Genomic DNA, 20,617 nt, shown 5'->3' with positions numbered 1-20,617 from the left:
ACTGCAGGGGACACAGGTTCACTCCCTGGTGGGGGAACTAAGATCCCCCACATGCTGTGCAGCACAGCCAAAAAAGTAAAATAAAATAATGTGGAAAAATTTTAATTACATATGTGGTTTATATTGAATTTCTGTTAGGCAATGCTGTACTAGAATATCACAGCTTTTCTATTGCATTGAAAACGTGAGCTGAGGATTTCTGGTCTGAGAAAGATCACAATAGATTGATAGTTTTAAATTTTAAAAAATCTTTTGTAAAAACAGAAAAACTAGAATTACAAAAGAAAAAATCCAGTGATAGCCTCTTCAGCAAAACTAGATGAGGAGGGGTATACTCACAAGCCCCAGAACATGAGTAGGTTGGGGTAGCAGGACCCACACAAATTGCATGTGGATGAGCACCTGTGTGGCAGAAGTAGTAAATAGCAAGGGGACCCAGACGCAGAAATCACTAACAGAGCCCAAAAGGAGAGGATGTCACTTTGGATGGGAAACTTCAGCAAAGGATCTGAGAACAACTGGCAGAACTGCCTTCAGGTTGCAGGAGAATGCAAAACAACCATGGGGACACATTAAGAAGCTACAGGAAGATTAGAAAGTACTGGGGTGGACTTCAAGAATCTCAGAAATTTCTAACAAAAACTGCTTTTGAGAAAAACAGTCCAATTCTAAAGAAGCACTGCTAGAAATAGAATCCAGATTGAGCAGGGCAGAAACATGAAGTTTGAAGGGAGGAGAGTTTGTATTCAAGACGGGAGGAATACATTCAGGAGGTTGATTTCAAAACAGTGGTTCTGGCTACAGAGAGGCCATGGTTTTAAACAGTTCATTTTAAGGCCAGGGAAAGGAGCTGACTAGGAAGGTACCTGTGCTGACTTCAAACCCGTGCATGGACGTCTCCTCCTACCTAACATGTACTACGTGAAAACCCATTTCATTTAAACATGAGTAACAGAAAAGGATTTTATTTAAATCCTATATAAATGTACTGTAATCAAAAAAGGTAAAAATTAATAGGACAACAGACAATGAAGGCATATCAGAAAAATAAGGCTACAAAGCAGTTGTAAAGTGTAAACTGTATTATAAAATAAACTAAAGGAAATTAATAGTTATTTATCTATGAATAAAACAATAATTCAGAGATAGAAAACTCAGAAATAAAGTATTAAATAAATAAAAATAAAAAGAATTCTTGTAGAACTTTGGGGAAAAAAATAGGAAAATCATTTCAGAATGGAGCCTAGTTTGGAAGGATTAAAAATTAGGCAATACAGTAAGTACAGCAAGAGGAGGAGGATATACAAGAGAAAAACAAAGGATTTGAGAGGAAATTGCAAATATAAAAGGGAAAAAGTAATTAATGTTAGTATAATTGGAGTCCCTGAAGAAGCATGAAACAAATATTTAAAACTTCTATCGACAAACCCTCATTTATTGCTGGTAGGAATGTAAAATGGTTCAGCCACTGTGGAAAACAGTTTGATGGTTCCTTAAAAAGTAAAACATAGAATTATCATATGACTCAGCACTTCCACTCCTAGGTATATACCCAAAAGAACTGAATACACGTACACAAACAAATATATGTACACATATGTTTATAGCAGCACTGAACATAACCGTCAAAAGATGGAAATAGCTCAGATGCCCATCAACTGACAAATGGATAAAGTTGTATATACATACAGTGGACTATATAGCTGAATATATTATAAGTGAATTTTATAGTTGAATATATTATTCAGCTATAAAAAGGAATATTGTATGCTTCCATTTATGTAAAATATTTGGAATAGGTAAATGCATATGACAAAATGTGGATTGGTGGTTCCCAGAAGCTGGGTACAGAGAGCAGGGAGTGACTGCTTAACAGTACGAGGGTTTCTTTGAGGGTGATGAAATGTTTTGGAACTAGATACAGATGATGACTGCACAACTTTGTGAATATAATAAATGCCACTGGATTGTTCACTTAAAAAGGTTAGTTTAATGTTATATGAATTTTGCCTCAATAAAAAAATCACCAACCAATTCACTCTTAAAAACTATCAACAAAATGTTTCTGAAATAACAGAGCATTGAATCTGCATATTGAGAAGAGTACACCTGGGCCTAGAATGATTAACACCATGCTATATTTTAGTAAAATACAGGACTTTACAAACAAATCAGACACAAAATCAAGTCACTTATAAAAGACAGAAAAGATTAGAATTTTGGGCATTTGAAAAGCAATATCTCATTCCACAAGCCAATGGAGCAACATATTTAAAATACTCAGGGAAAGAAAATATGAGCCAAAGATTTTATATCCAGCCAAATTGACTTCAGATATGAAGATTACAAATAAATAGTCATGAACATGCCAGAAATCAGGGAATACTGTCATGAGAGCTTTTTGAGAAATCTATGAGGCTAGAGAATGAGTTGAAATCATAGGAGCAGCTCTGGTAAAAGGTCTAGTGGTCAGCATAGAATTTACTTAATAGTGGAACTAAGACTATCAGAGTTAAAGATGAGAAAATAATATTTAAACATTACATGTTGTATGCTCTGCAGTATAAATACAGTGCAACTACCAAAAATGGGAGAAAAGAGTATCTTGAAAGTAGTTTAAGCTGTATTGCTTATAATTATTGGCTGAAATAGTAAGATAACACTTTATTAAGATGCTGAAGAGTAAGAAAAGGGGGAAGAAAATGCTAATAGTTTCATGACTTTTCATAGCAAGGATATCTTAAATATAATCTAAAGAGAAAATTAAGCATATTATCTAAAAGTAATTATTAAAACAGATACAAAGCTTCCAGAACACTAAAAAATATATATTTTAAAATCTAGCAATGAGTGGGACTTCCCTGGTGGCTCAGTGGTTAAGCATCTGCCTGCCAATGCAGGGGACACGGGTATGAGTTCTGGTCTGGGAAGATCCCACATGCCTCAGAGCATCTAAGCCCATGCACCACAACTACTAAGCCTGTGCTCTAGAGCCTGTGAGCCACAACTGTTGAGCCCATGTGCCACAACTACTGAACTCCATGCACCTAGAGCCTGTCCTCTGCAACAAGAGAAGCCACCACAGTGGGAAGCCCATGCACCACAACGAAGAATAGTCCCTGCTTGCCACAACTAGAGAAAGCCTGCGTGCAGCAACGAAGACCCAGTGCAGCCAATAAATAAATAAATGTATTTAAAAAAATCTAGCAATGAGCAGTTAAGACTTTACATGTATATGTGCCATATACAACTATAAAATGAAAAATATGGTGAAAGGTTAAAATAGACAAAATTATACCAGGTAAATGCAAATAAAATGCAAATAGGAGTTGCAAGCTTGATAACAGATAAGGTAGAATTCAGGTTAAAAAGCATTTAATGTGGGGGAGGAAACTACTGACATATTGTGCTACACTGAAGTTAAGTACTCTGTTCTTCAAAAGACACCTTTAAGAAAATTAAAAGCCAAGCCACAGAATGGAAGAAAGTAATTGTAACTCATACCCAATAGAGGACTTTATATTCATAATAATATGTGTGTATATCTGTGTGTGCGTGTGTGTAGAGAGAGAGAACTATAAATCAATAAAAATATATATAACCCTGTAGAAAAATAGGCAAGAAACTTCATAGGCACGTCACGAAAGATAATATCCAGATGCTCAATAAACGTATAAAAAGATGGTCAACCTCATTAGTAATCAAGAAGTTTTCATTAAAACCACAATGAAATGCCATTGCATTCCTACCAGAATGGCTAAAATTAAAAAGACTGACAATATCAAATGAAGGCAAGGTTGTGAAGCTATCAGAACCTTGGTGGGCATGTCAGTTGCTACAGTTATTTGGAAAACTGCCCTTTTCTGCTGAGGTTTAACATATTCATGCTCTGTAAACCAGAAGTTTCCTTCCTAGTTATGTACTCACCAGAACTATATTCCATAGAAAGCTCTGATGGGTGTTGCTAGTGTACCTGTCTTCACCTCCTTACCTGCAAATATCATGTGGCTAAAAGGTCATTGAAAGAAAATGTTCCATGGTTATATTATGTTGATGGTTGCACAATACTATGATTATACTAAAAATCACTGAATTGTACACTTTAAAAGTGAATTTTACAGTATGTGGATTATATCTCAATAAGGCTTTTATTAAGAACAAAAACAAAAATGTCATTAAGAGCATGTAGTGGTTTCCTGTCAGATTTAATTTCAGTTTTAGTTTATCTCCCAAAGCCATTTGTTGTATCTAGCCTAACTTTCCTATCCAGTCTTGTCCAGTCTGTCAGTGTACAACCCTTCTCAGTAGTCTCTTCTCCTTGCTAATAACATCTTCATATTCTAGTAAGTGCTTTCATATATAAGATTAATAATATGAAAATAGTCAAAGCCATGGGTATTATCCCTATTTTATTTATTTAAAAAAATCTTATTGAAGTATAGTTGACTTACAATATTGTATTAATTTGAGATGTACAACACAGTGATTTGATATTTTTATAGATTGTACTCCATATAAGGTTATAAAATATTATGTATATTCCTTGTTGCTGGGTATTACATCCTTGTATCTTATGTACTTTATACGTAGTAGATACTATCCTATTTTAAAGTTGGGGAAGCTTGAATGGAGACAGAATGATTTATCTGGAATCACAGGGCTAGTATTAGAATTTGTTTCATCTTCAAGATGCTTACTGAGCATCTTTTATGTACTAGGCACTAGTTGGTGCAGTTGGGAGATTGAGGTAGGTTCTAATCCTCTGGTCTCTATACTCAGGGAATTTACGTATGTTGCTTCTAGTCTCTGCCCTTGCTAGTCTTCTCATCTCTTGGTAGTCTCCTCATTTCTTGACTGCTTTACTGCTTCTCTTTTGTCCTTGTTGTCATTTAACTTCAAAGCCCTTCTAAACTCTCTTCTCCTCACTAACCTTTAAACCTTCCTTTACTTTGAATTTCTTGGGACCGGACTAATTCTAAATATATCTGTAACTTGCCGCATGTTTCTTTAGTTGGTTCGAATACGTATTTATTACCTCAGTCCATAAGAAAGCTTCTCAAGGGCATAAGTAATTATCACCTGTAATTTAGGAAGTATTCTCCACAATTTTCTTTTCCTCATTGGGCCAGCATACTTTTTGGCCCCTTAGATGCTTATAAGTAAAATTATGTTGAATAGACAACTTGCTTTGGTCTTTAATCTACTTGTTAGTTGAGAAGATCAAACACACACAAGGAATATATCCTGTGCACAATTGTAAAACAATGTATCAAATTGTAAAAAATGAAAACCTTAAGATTGAATGGCTAAGAGGCTCTGATGAGTTGTTCTGCTGCCCTATAACAATTAGCTGTAGTTTACAGTTCATGGTCTTTTAGTGTTCACCTATTCTTTTCAGATAGTCTCTGTCATTCTTGAATAATAATTATTAGAGTTAAAATAAAGAAAATTAAACATACTTAATGTCTTTTGTTGCTGTTTTATTTAAAAAATTTTTAAAGTTAAGGTATGCTATGTTAATTTCTGCTATTGTTGCTGTTTTATAAGGCACAGTTGGTGGATCTGAAATCTGAACTGACAGAGACCCAAGCAGAGAAAGTTGTATTGGAGAAAGAAGTACACGATCAGCTTTTACAGTTGCACTCTATGCAGCTTCAGCTTCATGCCAAAACTGGTCAAAGTGTTGACTCTGGTACCATTAAGGCAAAATTGGTAAGTAGTTTAGAAGGGAACACATACTTATATGTATTTTAGAGGGCTAAAAGGACAGTATTTAATGAGGCTTTTTAATTATAAAAGTTAATATGTGCCCCTGGGAAACTTAGAAAATACAGGAAATGTGAAGGTCATCATAATCACCCACAGTTATCACCTGGAGATGATAGGTGCTAACGTCAATAACCAGCTGGTGCTTAGAATAGGATCTTCTTCCTATTTAACAAGATCTATATAAATATGCTTAAAAGATATTTGTGATTATAACATATAAACAATTTTTTTGCCCTGCTGTATCAGTTAAGATTAAGTTCAGCTACATGTAACAGAAATCCCAAGTAACATTGGAATTATTCTTAAATAATACAAATTATTCTCTCTCAGTTGAAGAAGCCCTGAGAAGGCAGTCCAGAGCTGATATGACAGCTCCACAGATTTCAGGGTTCCAGTTTCCTTTTGTTGTGGTGCTCTGCCATCTTTAGCTCACAGTTTCTGTCTTCAGGATTTCTTCATATCTGCATTCCAGGTAGGAAGAAGGAAGATCTAAGGGCAAAACAGTGCTTCCCAGCTGCATTCGTTTTCTTTAAAAACCTTTTCACCAAATCCTCCTCAGCTGTTTGCCAATCATTTAGCCATCTCAGTGGCTATCCCTAGCTGCATGTCAGTCCCTTAGTTAGTCACAAGACCACCTCCAGTAAAATAGGAGTTCTGTTAATAAAGAAGAGGAAAATGGAATTGGGTGCCAACCAGTGGCACATTTTTTCTTCTGCTCCTAATATAAGTATTTTCCCTGCCGCTGAGTGCTTTGTCCTATTTGCAGAATGTTCATTGTATAGATGTTCCATAATTAACTCTTGCCCCCTCAATCAGTCAAGGTTGTTTAAATAGAATTTTTTTAAGTCTTCTTTCAGTTTAACCTCATCCATATCAAGTGTGTACCATGTACCAGGTACTTTATTAACTATAGGGGACACAGCAGTAAATAAGACAGATAAAACTTGGGAGAGGCTGGAGATGAAATGATGTTGATGATGAGAGTAATACAGATTTTCAGTTAATTCTGGTTAATTAGTTTCTAATACTGATATGTTAGAATTTATTTAAATGAATACATTCTCCTAAAGTCCTTTTAAATTCTGAAATTTTATAAATATAAATTATTAGTGTTGTTTTATTTAACTGAGATGAGTGAGATTCATAGCTGCTTCTTTGGAATATTTGATATTAACATTGAGAAACAGTGTACATTTTCATTAGAAAAGAATTCACCTACCATTTAAACATTAGATTTGAAACATGGTGCTGTAGTGGAAAGGCACTGAACCAAGTGTTAACTAATTTGGATAAAACCAAAATTTTTAATCTAATCCTGTACATTTACTCTTACTTACAGATTTGCAAATATATTTGTTCTGATGAACTTTACCCAAGTAATATTCAACATATGGGAGTTTTCCTTGTAATGATTGTACCACTAAATAAACTAATTTGTTTGATGTTTTCTAATTATAAAACTTTTTTCTTATATCTTAAGTCTGTCCCCTCTGTGGAGGAGCTGGTAAGTATGCCATTTCTATTTTGCTTTAATATGTCATGCTGAAGTGTTCTTAGTGCTGTATTTGCATAGTACACGTTGTCACTTTGTATGTATTTGAAAGTGATGTTAGTGATGGTCGTTTTTAATGTGCCGATACCTGAAAAGTTCAGCGAGTCGCCCATTGCTCTTTTCTCACCTCGTGTTGCTAAAAGATTTTTCTTTTGTTTGTGATTTGTTGGCATTATTTGCAGAACCCATCAATTTTTGACAACTTCTGAGCTTTGTAACTTGCTCATACCGCTACTTAAAAAGAACAGTCGGTTTTCCTTATGTAGGCCTAGCTCTTTCCTCCTTTCTATTTGAATTTATTCCCAGAGAAAGAATGTGCATGTTGGTTTCTTATTCATCCACTGCATGTGTTATCACTTTTTAGCAGCCTTGAGAATAATTGTGTGGCCTTTGAAACAATTGAATTTTGAAACCCTTTATTAGAATTTATTTTGGAAAATAACAATGTATAAGTTCTTAATATTTTTCTCACTATCTCAACCTAATCAGATTCTAAGTTGTCATATGACTTTTCTTCTTTTGAAAATAAACTGTTTGGATATCGGAATACAAAATTAACTTCTTTGTTGTTACCTAATGATGATGAGCAGGTTAACTAAAACAAAAAGGTTTTTTCCCTTCAAATCTAAAAGTGATTAGCTTCAGTGTTCTTAGTCCTGTTCTTGCTTGCATCTGTTAATTTCAGGTCTGTGAGTTTGTCAAATTCCTTAGGGGTTTAAATCATTAAAGCAAATTAGTGGCTTTATGTGTTTCTCAGATTTCATAAATAGCTCGTTAAAGTGATTGTAAGTACATAATCCTCAACATAAAATTTATTTAGCCCATAAACAAAGAATTCTGGGTCTTCTAGGAACGCTTTTTCTGAAACAAACAGCATTAACCTCAGTAAATGTCATAAAGAAATATTTTTGTTCATGTTGTCCAAACTGTGGTTTCTTTTGGAACTGATACCTGCCCTTTTAGAAAAGAGACTCTGAAATAAATTGAGATTTTAAGAATTCCAAAGTTATTTTAAAAGGAGGATTCTAGGTTATTAGTTTTTCAAATTAAAAAAAAAAAAAAATCTAGGGACTTCCATGGTGGTCCAGTGGCTAAGACTCTGTGCTTCCAATGCAGGGGGTGTGGGTTCTATCCCTGGTCAGGGCACTAAGATCCCACAGGCCGCAAGCCGAGGCCAAAAAACAATAAAATAAATAAAATTTTTAAAAAATCTAGAAATTGTGTTCTAATGGTTATATTTGTTTTTTACAGAAGTTGAAAAAGCCTGCTAATTAATCTTCCTTCTGTTTATCACATATATAATGACAAATATTTTCATCAAGGAAGTAATAAATATATTCAACATTTGGTAGTTGTCATTCATTTTAGCTTGTAGTTTTTGTTGTTATTGTTTTTAAGATTGTGGTACTCACTGCCTTCTATTTAAATATGTCATATATTGATGTTTAAATATATCGTGTATTGATATACTGTTGTTAAAACAGTAGATCAAAGCAGACGTTGACATTGGTACCAAAACATATTCCATTAATTGTTAAAAGTTTGCTTACATTTGTTTCTCAGCTTAATATTCACAATAAAAAGGGAAATAATTATAATAATCACTATTCATACATTAGAAACAATATCATTTGCAGTTCACTCAGAAGAAACATTCTTCCTGTGCTGAGGTGGATCTTTATTTAAATCTCCTAAAGGGGATGTTGTATAGTGAATAGTGTCTTCCACAGCTCAGTAAATATAACTATATTTTCACAGGATTTATAGATTCTGTAGATTAGTGAGTTAGTAAAAGCAGTTCCCTAAGTCAGTAAAAACACTTCCACTCAAACTTGGGATGGTTCTCTTGATTCAAAAATAACACTTAAAAGAGCTTTCAGGGCCCTTATCCAACTCTCAGAAGGGTTTTATTTGGCCACAGAGTCTGTGTAGTGTGTGTATTTGAATTTGAATTTGACTTCCTTCAGGGAGAATTTTGTACCTTCTGTTTTCTCCTCCACTTTGTCTTGTACCTGCCTATCTGTTCTGTACTTGGATTCCAAAGGTGTTAACGTTTGTAACCCTTGATGTATAGGAGTAGGTACACTGTACTTTATACTTTGAAGGTATATTGAAAATTATTTCTCTCATATGTAAGCTGGTGATAAAAATTTGATGGTAGAGATCTTAAGGTTATATTATATTCTCTGGCTAACACCTGTAATTCATATATGTGGGTTATCTACCAAGTGGAGCGTGGGATGGCTTCCTTTTTTGAGAGCTAAAAATGGATATCCATCCAGCCTCATAGTAGGCAAATGAGACCAGTATTTTTCCTCAGGAAACAGTTCTTCAGTCACTTTAATATATGGACAAATAGATGGTCCAGATCCCAAAGTTCAGTGATAATCTATACCATAGACATACTATATTATACTATAGATATCTATACTATAGATACTTTTTTCCATAAGCCATATTTTTTATTGAAGTATAGTTGATTTACAATGTTGTGCTAATTTCTGCTGTACAGCAAAATGACTCAGTTATACACACATATATATTCTTTTTTTATATTCTTTTCCATTACAGTTTATCCCAGGAGATTCGATATAGTTCCCTATGCTGTACAGTAGGACCTTGTTGTTTATCCATTTTGAGTGTAATAGTTTGCATCTACTGACCCCAAATTCCCATTCCATCCCCCTCCCCCCCACCCTTGGCAAGCACAAGTCTGTTCTCTATATAGATGTTTTTTAATGTGTAAATATTTTAATGCAGTTGTTACCAGCATTTCTCCATGACCGTAAAATGTTTTAAAAGAATTGGAATGTCTGTTCTAACTTAAGTGTTATTAAGTTTCTCATAATCCTCTAAGATAAATTGGCTATAGAATGATCTCTGTGTAACTAAATGACTATAGACTTGCATTAAAGTTAATTAAATGTTTGGGCACAACCACCAGAGTGATTATTTTAGTCTAGTTTTAGAGTTATTTTTAGAAAGTAGAGAGTAGATTCAGTTATCTGTTGAAGCCATTATTATTAGTATGTGATAACATGAGCTTAGAGAAGCCTACTAATCTTAGTATCCTCAAGATCAAGGTGCCCCAAGCCATGCTATTATTTTATCTGGAAGTGGTTCCAACATGTGCTGGTACTAGTTCAAAAAAACTGGATCCAAATCTTTGTGTTCCATTTTATAGAAGTGAAGTGGTAATTTTTATCATATGCTTTCATTGTTGGTATCATAGATTGTGTGCTTTTGTGTATTTTAAGGAACATGATCTGTTGCTATTGAGTCTTAAAAGTATTTTCATTACTTTTTTTTTTAAATTGCAATAGGAAAGAGAGCTTGAAGCAAACAAAAAAGAGAAAATGAAAGAAGCTCAACTTGAAGCTGAAGTGAAGTTGCTGAGAAAAGAGAATGAAGCCCTTCGTAGACATATAGCAGTTCTCCAGGCTGAAGTTTATGGGGCAAGACTGGCTGCCAAGTACTTGGATAAGGAACTGGCAGGAAGGTGTGTGGAAAATGGGTACCCTAGTGCTCTTAGGTGACCAGTTGCAAAGTTAAAGAGGTTGACTCTTATCTCTTTTGGTAAATGAAATGTTAATCTTTATCCTAAGTGATTTTATCATTGATTGTAGCTTACTGTTGTTAACTTAATATTGATAACATTACATATTGCAGATTTATTTAGCCACACTAAGTAAGTATTTCCAGTTTACACACACACCCTGCTAGTAAATCACTGTGAAATGCTAACAACACTTAGAGTTGCACTTTTCATTATTTCCTGCCTTGACACCATGACAGATGAAGTTCCCATGTACATCAGAACTTCTGTAGGAATTCTTTCTGTGATCATTGAAACTCAGTCTTTCTTGCCCCTCAAAAACATGTTGGAATGACAGTGATATTATCATAATAATACAGAGTTATGCTTGCATTAATTTTTTTTCCTTAGAACTTTTCTTAAGATACAGTTAACAGACAATAAACTGCATATATTTAGAGTGTACAATTTGGTATTTTTCTTATTAGTAATGTATATATGGCAATCCCAGTCTCCCAGTTCATTCCCCCCCAACCCCTCCAGCTTTCCCCACTTGGTGTCCATATGTTTGTTCTCTACACCTGGGTCTCTATTTCTGCCTTGCAAACCGGTTGATCTGTACCATTTTTCTGTAGTCCGCATATATGTGTTAATATACGATATTTGTTTTTCTCTTTCTGACTCACTTCACTCTGTATGACAGTCTCTAGGTCCATCCATGTCTCTACAAATGTCCCAGTTTCATTGCTTTTTACAGCTGAGTAATATTCCATTGTATATACATACCACATCTTTTTTGTCCATTCATCTGTTGATGGACATTTAGGTTGCTTCCATGTCCTGGCTATTGTAAATAGTGCTGCAATGAACATTGGAGTGCATGTGTCTTTTTGAATGATGGTGTTCTCTGGGTATATGCCCAGTAGTGGGATTGCTGGGTCATATGGTAACTCTATTTTTTGTTTTGCAAGGAACCTCCATACTGTTCTCCATAGTGGCTGTATCAATTTACATTCCCACCAACAGTGCAAGAGCGTTCCCTTTTCTCCACACCCTCTCCAGCATTTACTGTTTGTCGATTTTCTGATGATGCCCATTCTGACTGGTGTGAGCTGATACCTCATTGTCGTTTTGATTTGCATTTCTCTAATAATTAGTGATGTTGAGCAGCTTTTCATGTGCCTCTTGGCCATCCGTATGTCGTCTTTAGAGAAATGCCTGCTTAGGTCTTCTGCCCATTTTCTGATTGGGTTGTTTGTTTTTTTGATATGGAGCTGAATGAATGCATTAATTTTTTATGGTAAATTATTTGCAAACTTTGGTGATTCATTATTACTAAATAATTTTATGCTTATTGTTTTAATGTCATATTAAGAACTGATGTGGAGCAAATAAAAATAATTTATACCATCTTGAAGTACACATTTTCTAATAGTTTTACCACATTTAAAAAAATAATCATTTTGTAAAAAGAAACTGTCATTGGAAAAAATGTTTTGTACAGTTAGCCTCATCTAAAGACTAGTATGATTGCATGCAAGACATGAAACATGTTAATTGACATTAGCCTCATAAATTGTTTCTAAGATGTATGTGAATTTAGTATGTGACTAAAGAGGTCTCAATCATTCTTTTTTTTTTTTAAACTGGTTTTCCCTTGAAGACATGTCTTTTTCAGAATTTTCATGTCTTAAGTCTGAGAGACATCAGAAGGTTCCTGAGTATTAGTTTTATTACTGAATTAGATTCATGTGAAAGCTACTTGTGTTCAGTAATTCTTCTGAATTCTTTCTATGTAATGAAAAACTAACTGAATTCTTTTCCCAATATGAAGGGTCCAACAAATACAATTACTAGGACGAGATATGAAGGGACCTGCTCATGATAAGCTTTGGAACCAACTAGAAGCTGAAATACATTTGCACCGTCACAAAACTGTCATTCGAGCCTGTAGAGGACGTAATGACCTAAAGCGACCGATGCATGCACCACCAGGCCATGTATGTTTGCTTTGCTGCTGTTTCTCACTCAGCCTTCTCCTTTCTTTAATCACAAATCCTTTGCATTTTAAAATTTCTAGTAGTATTTAAAACCTTTATTTAAAAGTGAATTAAACTTATTTAAAATAGGCACATATTTAAAGTTTCAGCAATCCATATAGCTCTTTACAGATTTACTAATGCCCGAAAATGACATTTCTGAAAAGAGTGAATTATTGCTAGCAAATTCATGTTGCTTTGGCTAATATTTCAGAATTTTCCTGGATCTTGATTAGGCATGTTTACAAATCTTTTAAGCTTAGCAGAGTGTGTATGATCGTAGTGATAAACTGGCAAGTATTTTGGGGTAGTTCTTTATAAAAGGACTTTTGGTAACTAGATTTATATGTAGTTTCTGAACTAATATTTATACCTGTTTGGGCTTGCATTAAGATGGAATTTGAGATCTGTAGCCACCACTGTATGGGAGCTTTTCTTTCTACCTGGATAAAAATTTATTATATTTCACTACAACAGCAGCCTAATGATATAAACCTTAATATAATGAAATCATATCTAACTCCTACCCAGTGGATCACATATCTTAGTATCAGATAAAGCCTGGCCTTGAGTAGTAAAATTATTTGTTGCCTCTGAAAAGAGTATTGTAAGAAGAATTGATATGTACGTGGAGTTGGTGAGAGAGGAGTGGTGATTGCAATAAGCATTCATGCCATTGTCTTCTTTGGGACACTGTTGGTCCCCAGTAACTTTGAGGCAGTGTCCAGATGATAAATGGTATTTTATGCTAAATAAAGGAATTTGAACCTTAACCTGATAATCATGGGGTTTTTAAATAAAATAGTGGACTTAATAAGATAAAGCATTTGTTTGACAATTACTTTGGTATAGTGAAGAGGATATATTGGAAGAGGGCCTAGTTGGAGTTGGGGAGATACATTTAGAAAGATGATAAAATAAGGAGAAAGTGATTAGAGGAAGGACAGATTTGAGATAAGTGGAATCAAGAGGAATTGTGACTAACTGCTTTTGGTTAAGTAGGTGAGTGAGAAGGAAGTCTGGATTTTTGGTTCGGGCAACTGAGTGAGATGATGGTATGCATTGATAAAGCAAATAGAGGGAAAGCAGATTTTGGCAGAAAGACAATGAGATCTGTTTTAGTGTGTGTAGTGTGTGAGGTGCCAGTGGGGCAGCCAAGTTATATTCAATTAGATACATGGCTCTGGAATTCTAGAGAGAACTCTGAGTTGAAGATTATTCGTTAAATTGTCCTTTGAAACCATGGAATTAAGTCACCCAGGGAAAATATGTAGTAAGTAAAAGGATGGAAGGAGACTTTTATGGAGTAAGGGAAGGAAATGGATTGCCAAAGGAAGGAGTCTGAGGTGGAGCTGTCAGATACAGGCCATCTAGGAAAGTACTGGTGTAATAGACTCCAAAGAAAAGAGAAGGTTTCAAGGAGGGGACAGTAAACAGTGTCAGCTTTCTGTAGGATTCAGAAGGGCAGTGACTAAACAGTATTCATTGAAAGTAGCCACGTTCGTTACCAGTGACTGTAGAGAAGACCGTTTCCGTGGAGCAAGTGGGGGCAAAACCCTAATGACAATGGTTGGAGTACTGAATATGGGAGACAGGGAAGTAACTACAGTTAGTATTAACTTCGTGTGAAGGTTAAGCAAAGGTGGAGGGAGGATGGTAGGTAAAGAAGATAGTGGGTGATTGAAGGGTTTTTATCTGTTTTATGTTTGTACATGGTCAGTATTTTCAAGCTGGATGAGACTTGGAATTTCACGTGCTGAATTAGGGAAGGAGCTTATAGAGAGAGGGAAAGAGTGAAGGTACCAGAGGAAGAATTATTAATGGAGCAGGGTCCTTTAGTTTAAGAGGTAGACTCCAGAACTCATAGAAATGAAAAAGTAATTAATGATTCAATGGGCTTTTTTTTTCAGTTCTGCAAATCAGTTAAAATGGATATAGATCTTTAAGATATTTTTCCAGTGAAGATAAAGTTACCTCCTTTTATTTCTTGAAGATATGTGTTTATCAATTCCTGGCAGTAATTTCTTTTGTAATGTCCTACAATTTAAAAAGAGATGTAGCATGTATTAAAGAAATTAACAAGAGGATGAAAAAATCTTCTGTACATTTCACCATATTAACAGAACAACTATTTTTGCTTTCCCATTTTATCTATGTATTAATTACTTTCTTAACAGTATACTGTGTATCCATTACAGGACACTAATAAAGATTTCTAAAAGCAGGTTATAATACTATATGGTGTGTATATATATATATATATATATATATATATACACACACCGCATACTTTACTGTATGGGTTTACTCTATATGGTGTATTATTTAAGTAGTACTAATTTCTTTTTTCCCTCCAATAAGGATCAAGACTCTTTAAAGAAAAGCCAAGGTGTTGGTCCAATTAGAAAAGTTCTCCTCCTTAAGGAAGATCATGAAGGCCTTGGAATTTCAATTACAGTAAGAAGTAGTGCTTCCAGTCTCCTTTGCCACAGTTGTCTAGTATAATCATGCTCCTTTGTTGGACATCACTGGGAAATAAAGTATTCTCAATATATTTCTAAATAACTAAATTTATCCCCATGGGTAACAGCACACACACACAATGATGACTAAAAGCTAGAAAGTGAAAGGTACCAAATACTGCATTTCATCAATTTTGCGTTGCATATTTTTTCACATTTTAACATCTGTGAAATTGAGATTCATCTAAGAATTATTTTTGTGGAACATAAAGTAATAGTTTGTCTTACTATTTATAGTGACTTAGATTTGATAACAAGTCTAATAGTGCTGTGGACTACTATTCATAAAATATTTTTATTTATGTTTAAGAGAGTAGCCAATTTTTAAAATTTTTTTAGCGTTCTTTTTTTTGGCTCTGGAATGCGTTTTAAAAAGCACATGTATATTATTAATCGTTCTACTTAGAGGTAACTTTGATACTCATAATAATTTGATTTACCATTACCTAAATATAGTAGCAAATAGGATTTCACTCAGTATTTATAGAGACAGTATAGGTGCTTATTGAAATGTTTCCAGGAAAATACCAGTAGAATAGTCTGTGACTATACAAAGGTAAACTAATGCACTGCTTTTTTTGGTTAGGGTGGAAAGGAACATGGTGTTCCAATCCTCATTTCTGAGATCCACCCAGGGCAGCCTGCGGATAGATGTGGAGGGCTACACGTTGGAGATGCTATTCTGGCTGTTAATGGAGTTAACCTAAGGGACACAAAGCATAAAGAAGCTGTAACAATTCTTTCCCAGCAGGTAAGTTCTCTTTGTGTAACTAAAATTGGATCTATAGATTGTTCCTTTTTGAATCTGTTGAATATTTTATACTTCCCTAGGAGGTTTCTCAAGTAGTAAAGTGTTTATATATAGATACTAGTTTCCTTTTATAGAAGACATTCAGCCGGATTTACTGAGAAAGATTTTATTTGCTCTTCTTCACAGCTGTATAGCTTTGAGCAAGTTACTTAAGTCGTTTGTGCTGCAGTGTCCTCATCTGAGAGCTGTAAGGATTAAGTATGTTAATACATATAAAGCGTTCAGAACAGGACTTGGCTCTTAGAGAGCAAAACATCGTTAATGACTAAAACACTATACAAATGTGAATTATTATAGAGAAAACAATGCTAGAAGTGGATTGACTTTACAGTCATAAATGTTAGAACTCAGCGGTCCTTAGAAATCATTTAGCCCAACCCTCTTATTTAAAATGAGTGAACTAGGGTTCTTAGAAATTAAAAAATTTGCTCAAGGTTGCAGGACAGATAAAGAGTTGAGAGTCATATCCAGGAGTCCTATTTGTTATCCAGAGTACTTAAGATATTTTTTGTTTTGTTTTGTTTTTTCCTTCAAGAATAGGGTTGAGGAAATTAGAAAGATGTTGGTTAGCACATTGAAATGTTTATTGGATCATCAGCGTAGTAGACCAGGGTAGAACTGAATCTCAGACTTTAAAGTGCATTTATAGCTCATTTAGGTCAACTGTACACAATGCATAAATATCTGCAGTATCACTAATTAAATCGTGTTAAAGGGAGGACTTGGTGATAAGGCAGTCCATTTCATTGTTGTACATTGCTGATTTTTAGAAAGTTCTTTCTCATATTAAGCGTAAAATCTGTTTCTTCATGACAGCTACCCACAGACCTGATTCTATCATTTAGAGAACTTTATGAAGGCCACTGCATTTACCATCTCCCCCAAAATGTTATTTTTAAAGCATTGTCTGATGAGGGAGATCTAAGAATGCAGTGCTAGTCCCTTTAAGTTGGTGTTTTCTCAGCTCAACTTGGCTGTCATCCAGTAGCATTAAGAGTGGGATGAATGGCAGCTGTGGTAAAGGAGAGGTAAAATAGGCAGTTCATGAGATAGAAAGATGTATGGAAACACTAAGCATATGTTAAAATTCTGAAGTATAACCTTAAACCACTGGGAAAGAGTAGCACCAAAGAGACTAACTTAGTGAGTAGCAATTAAAAAAAAAATGGCATGCTTTTGAACAAAGGCAGGCTAGAATTTTCAGAGAATTATAAATACTGGACTTGGGTGTAGTGATTGTAGTCTCTTATTAAATGACAGTTATAGCTTGTAATTTTTTTTAACATAAAATAATCTATAACCTTTTGCTTGAACGTAAAGATGTTATTAAAGAATTACAATATAAATATTACACATTTAGGGGGCTTCCCTGGTGGTGCAGTAATTAAGAATCCGCCTGCCAATGCAGGGGACACGGGTTTGATCCCTGTACCAGGAGGATCCCACATGCTGAGGAGCAGCTAAGCCTGTGTGCCACAATTACTGAGCCTGTGCTTTAGAGCCTGTGAGCCACAACTACTGAGCCCACGTGCCCCAACTGCTGAAGCCCGCATGCCTAGAGCCCCTGTTCTGCAACAAGAGAAGCCACAAAGTGAGAAGCCTGCGTACCACAACAGAGTAGCCCCTGCTCGCCACAACTAGAGAAAGCTGGTGCACAGCAGTGAAGACCCAATGCTGCCAAAAATAAACAGATAAATAATAAAATAAATCTTTAAAAAAAATAAATATTTCACATTTAGTCAAGTATGATAGAAAGAGCAAGGACTTTGGAGTCAAATTTCTATTTTTTCCTGTTTTAGTTGTTCATCTTATTGAGTTACCTGCTTTCTCCAGGACTCACTCAGGTTTCTCATTCATGTACAAGGGATTACAATAGTGTTATTCTGAGGATTGAAGGGTAATATTTTTTTTACAATAAATACGGTAATTACTATTATTACCGAACAGAATACCTTAATCAACACTATGTCTGGCACTCAGTGAAAGTTAAGGAAAGGCTCAAGACCTGTTCAGTAAGAAACAAATCATTGTGTAGAGGTTTCTTGAATTAGAGAAAAGTTTATGTGGTACTCTTAGGTGCAATTTTATCTGACTATTTAGATGGATTTGCTTAATTGCTACTATGGAAAATATAAAATAGCAAAATGACTTTCAAACTGAACATTTGTTCCAAAATTCTGTAAATTGAAGTTATCCTTTTTTATTTTAGGTCTATTAGCAAAAATATTTGATCAGTAAAAAAATCTGTAATATTAGAAGGAAATTACTTCTACCTCTAGAGATTCTAAAATTTCATTATTTGTTGTCTTAAAAGGAGCTACATCTGAGGTCCAACTACAGCTTCTCACCCCAAAGAATTTGGAAATCTTTTAAAATTATAATTACAGTAACTCATTTTCTTTCCCCATTTTAGAGAGGAGAGATTGAATTTGAAGTAGTTTATGTGGCTCCTGAAGTGGATTCTGACGATGAAAATGTAGAGTATGAAGATGAGAGTGGACATCGTTACCGTTTGTACCTTGATGAATTAGAGGGAAGTAGTAATTCTGGTGCTAGTTGCAAAGACACAAGTGGGGAAATTAAAGTGTTACAAGGTAAAAGTCACTCTAAAAGTTATAATTAATGTGTTTATTATTAATAAACTTTAAAAATATAAAAGCCTTAGATCTTCTTCAGTAACACTGTCTTAATGATGGGGAGACCATCATTTAAAAAATGGATAACTTTCCCTTGCTAAATTATAGCTTTATTGTACACCAGTAACTATGCCAAAATCTTATTTACATGTAAGTTCTTCTAGATTCATCTTGGACAAGTACATGACCAGTTAATAAACTACAACTGATCCTTGAAAAATAAATAAAATTCAAGTTTTCTAGACTCTGAAACAAAGACCAAATGCCTTTTAGAATAGATACATCTTCGTCATCTTGCTGTTTTAATGCACAGTCTTCTCTCATAATGTAGTGATTTTATAGGCTAAATATGAATAAGAGATTAGACTGTTATCTCATGATTGTTATTAGAATCAGGATATGTGATCCTGAGGATTTTTGGTTTAGCTTCTTTGCTATCATTTATACATATTTTAAAGAAAAATTCTAGCACTTTCTTTTACATGGAGTGGGGGTTCTTAAATTGATCTTTGGGGGACCCTGAGACCTTTCAGAGGGTTCTTGAGGTCAAAACTTTTCATAATAGTACTAAGGCATTGTCTCTCTTTTTTTGCTGTGTTGGTATTTGCACTGATGGTACAAAAGCAATGGGGGTAAACCTGGTGGTGCTTTTGTGTGAGTCAAGGCAGTAGCACCACTTCACTAGTGATGAGTGTGTTCTTCCTTGCCATCCACTCAGAATAAAAAAGAAAATGCCACTTTCTCTAAAGAATATCCTTGATGAAATAGTAAAAACTGTTGATTTTATTAAATCTTGAGTATATGACTTTTTAATACTCTGCGTGATGAAATGGGAAGTATGCATAGTATTACTGAGTCTACATGCTGAACTAAGATGCTGGTCTCAAAGAAAAGTACTTAAGTGATTAATTTGCTAGCTGAACTAGTCATTTTTTTCATGAATGACAGTTTTTATTTGAAAGAATGACTGAAAAATTATTGTTCAGACTTTTGGGCAGCCATTTTCCTTAAACTGAACAAAGTGAATCCATCCCTTCAAGGAAAACAACTGATAGTATTTATTGCCAGTGAAAAAACGTGAGCTTTCCAGTGAAAATTAGAATTTTGTAAAACATGCATCAACTACCGTGAGCTCCACAGCTTCCTGACACTTAGAGAACTTTTCTGATGAGATTGCTGGTGATATTAATGAATGTGATTTTTTGAGATTTTTTGAATGTATACTATTATCTATTTTGTAGATTAACCAAAATATAGTAAAATGAAATGTGTTAGCTTTTGCAGTTGGTACGTAACTCAGTGATCTAATATTTTTCAAATGACCAGTGCATGATGTTACTAAATCCTGCATGGGTAAAAGAGCCATTGAAAGTGTAAGATAGACAAATGATTTTAATATAGCGGAGTGTGAAAGTTCATTGATATGGTTTTAGATTCTGTACTGTAGAATTTTGGTAGAAGATCAAAGAATATTGACAGTTATCTGGAAAGGCTAAATTACTCTTCCCTATTCTAACTCTATAACTGTGTGAGGGTGAACTTTCTTCATATACTTGTAACTGATTGAGTAGAAGCAGACATGAGAACCCAGCTGTCTTCTGTAAAGCCAGACATAGAGGATATTTGCAAAGTTGTAAAATAATGATATTCTTCTAAGTAAATTTTTTGGAAAATAGAATTATTTTCACTAAACAAATATGTTATTTATGTGAATGTTTATGGAGTTTATTACCATTTTTAACAAGTTTTTTTT

General features: G+C 34.5%; 1 protein-coding gene across 2 annotated transcripts in view; it reads left to right on the top strand.

The window, feature by feature from the left end:
* The window catches only part of GOPC (golgi associated PDZ and coiled-coil motif containing), a 38,293-nt gene that overhangs the window by 16,203 nt on the left and 1,473 nt on the right, over positions 1-20,617 (top strand). The window contains exons 2-8 of one of the 2 annotated variants that reach the window (XM_057739130.1): positions 5,548-5,712; positions 7,250-7,273; positions 10,645-10,820; positions 12,691-12,856; positions 15,257-15,352; positions 16,004-16,168; positions 18,642-18,822. In XM_057739130.1, the coding sequence (XP_057595113.1) occupies positions 5,548-5,712; positions 7,250-7,273; positions 10,645-10,820; positions 12,691-12,856; positions 15,257-15,352; positions 16,004-16,168; positions 18,642-18,822 (973 nt within the window). The remainder of the gene's footprint in view (positions 1-5,547; positions 5,713-7,249; positions 7,274-10,644; positions 10,821-12,690; positions 12,857-15,256; positions 15,353-16,003; positions 16,169-18,641; positions 18,823-20,617) is intronic. The other variant, XM_057739131.1, reaches the window with a different exon arrangement.

Source organism: Hippopotamus amphibius, chromosome 6 (assembly GCF_030028045.1).
Source record: "Hippopotamus amphibius kiboko isolate mHipAmp2 chromosome 6, mHipAmp2.hap2, whole genome shotgun sequence".
NCBI lineage: Eukaryota > Metazoa > Chordata > Mammalia > Artiodactyla > Hippopotamidae > Hippopotamus > Hippopotamus amphibius.
The sequence above is the reverse complement of the archived record's forward strand: the minus strand, read 5'-3'. Positions and strand labels throughout refer to the sequence as shown.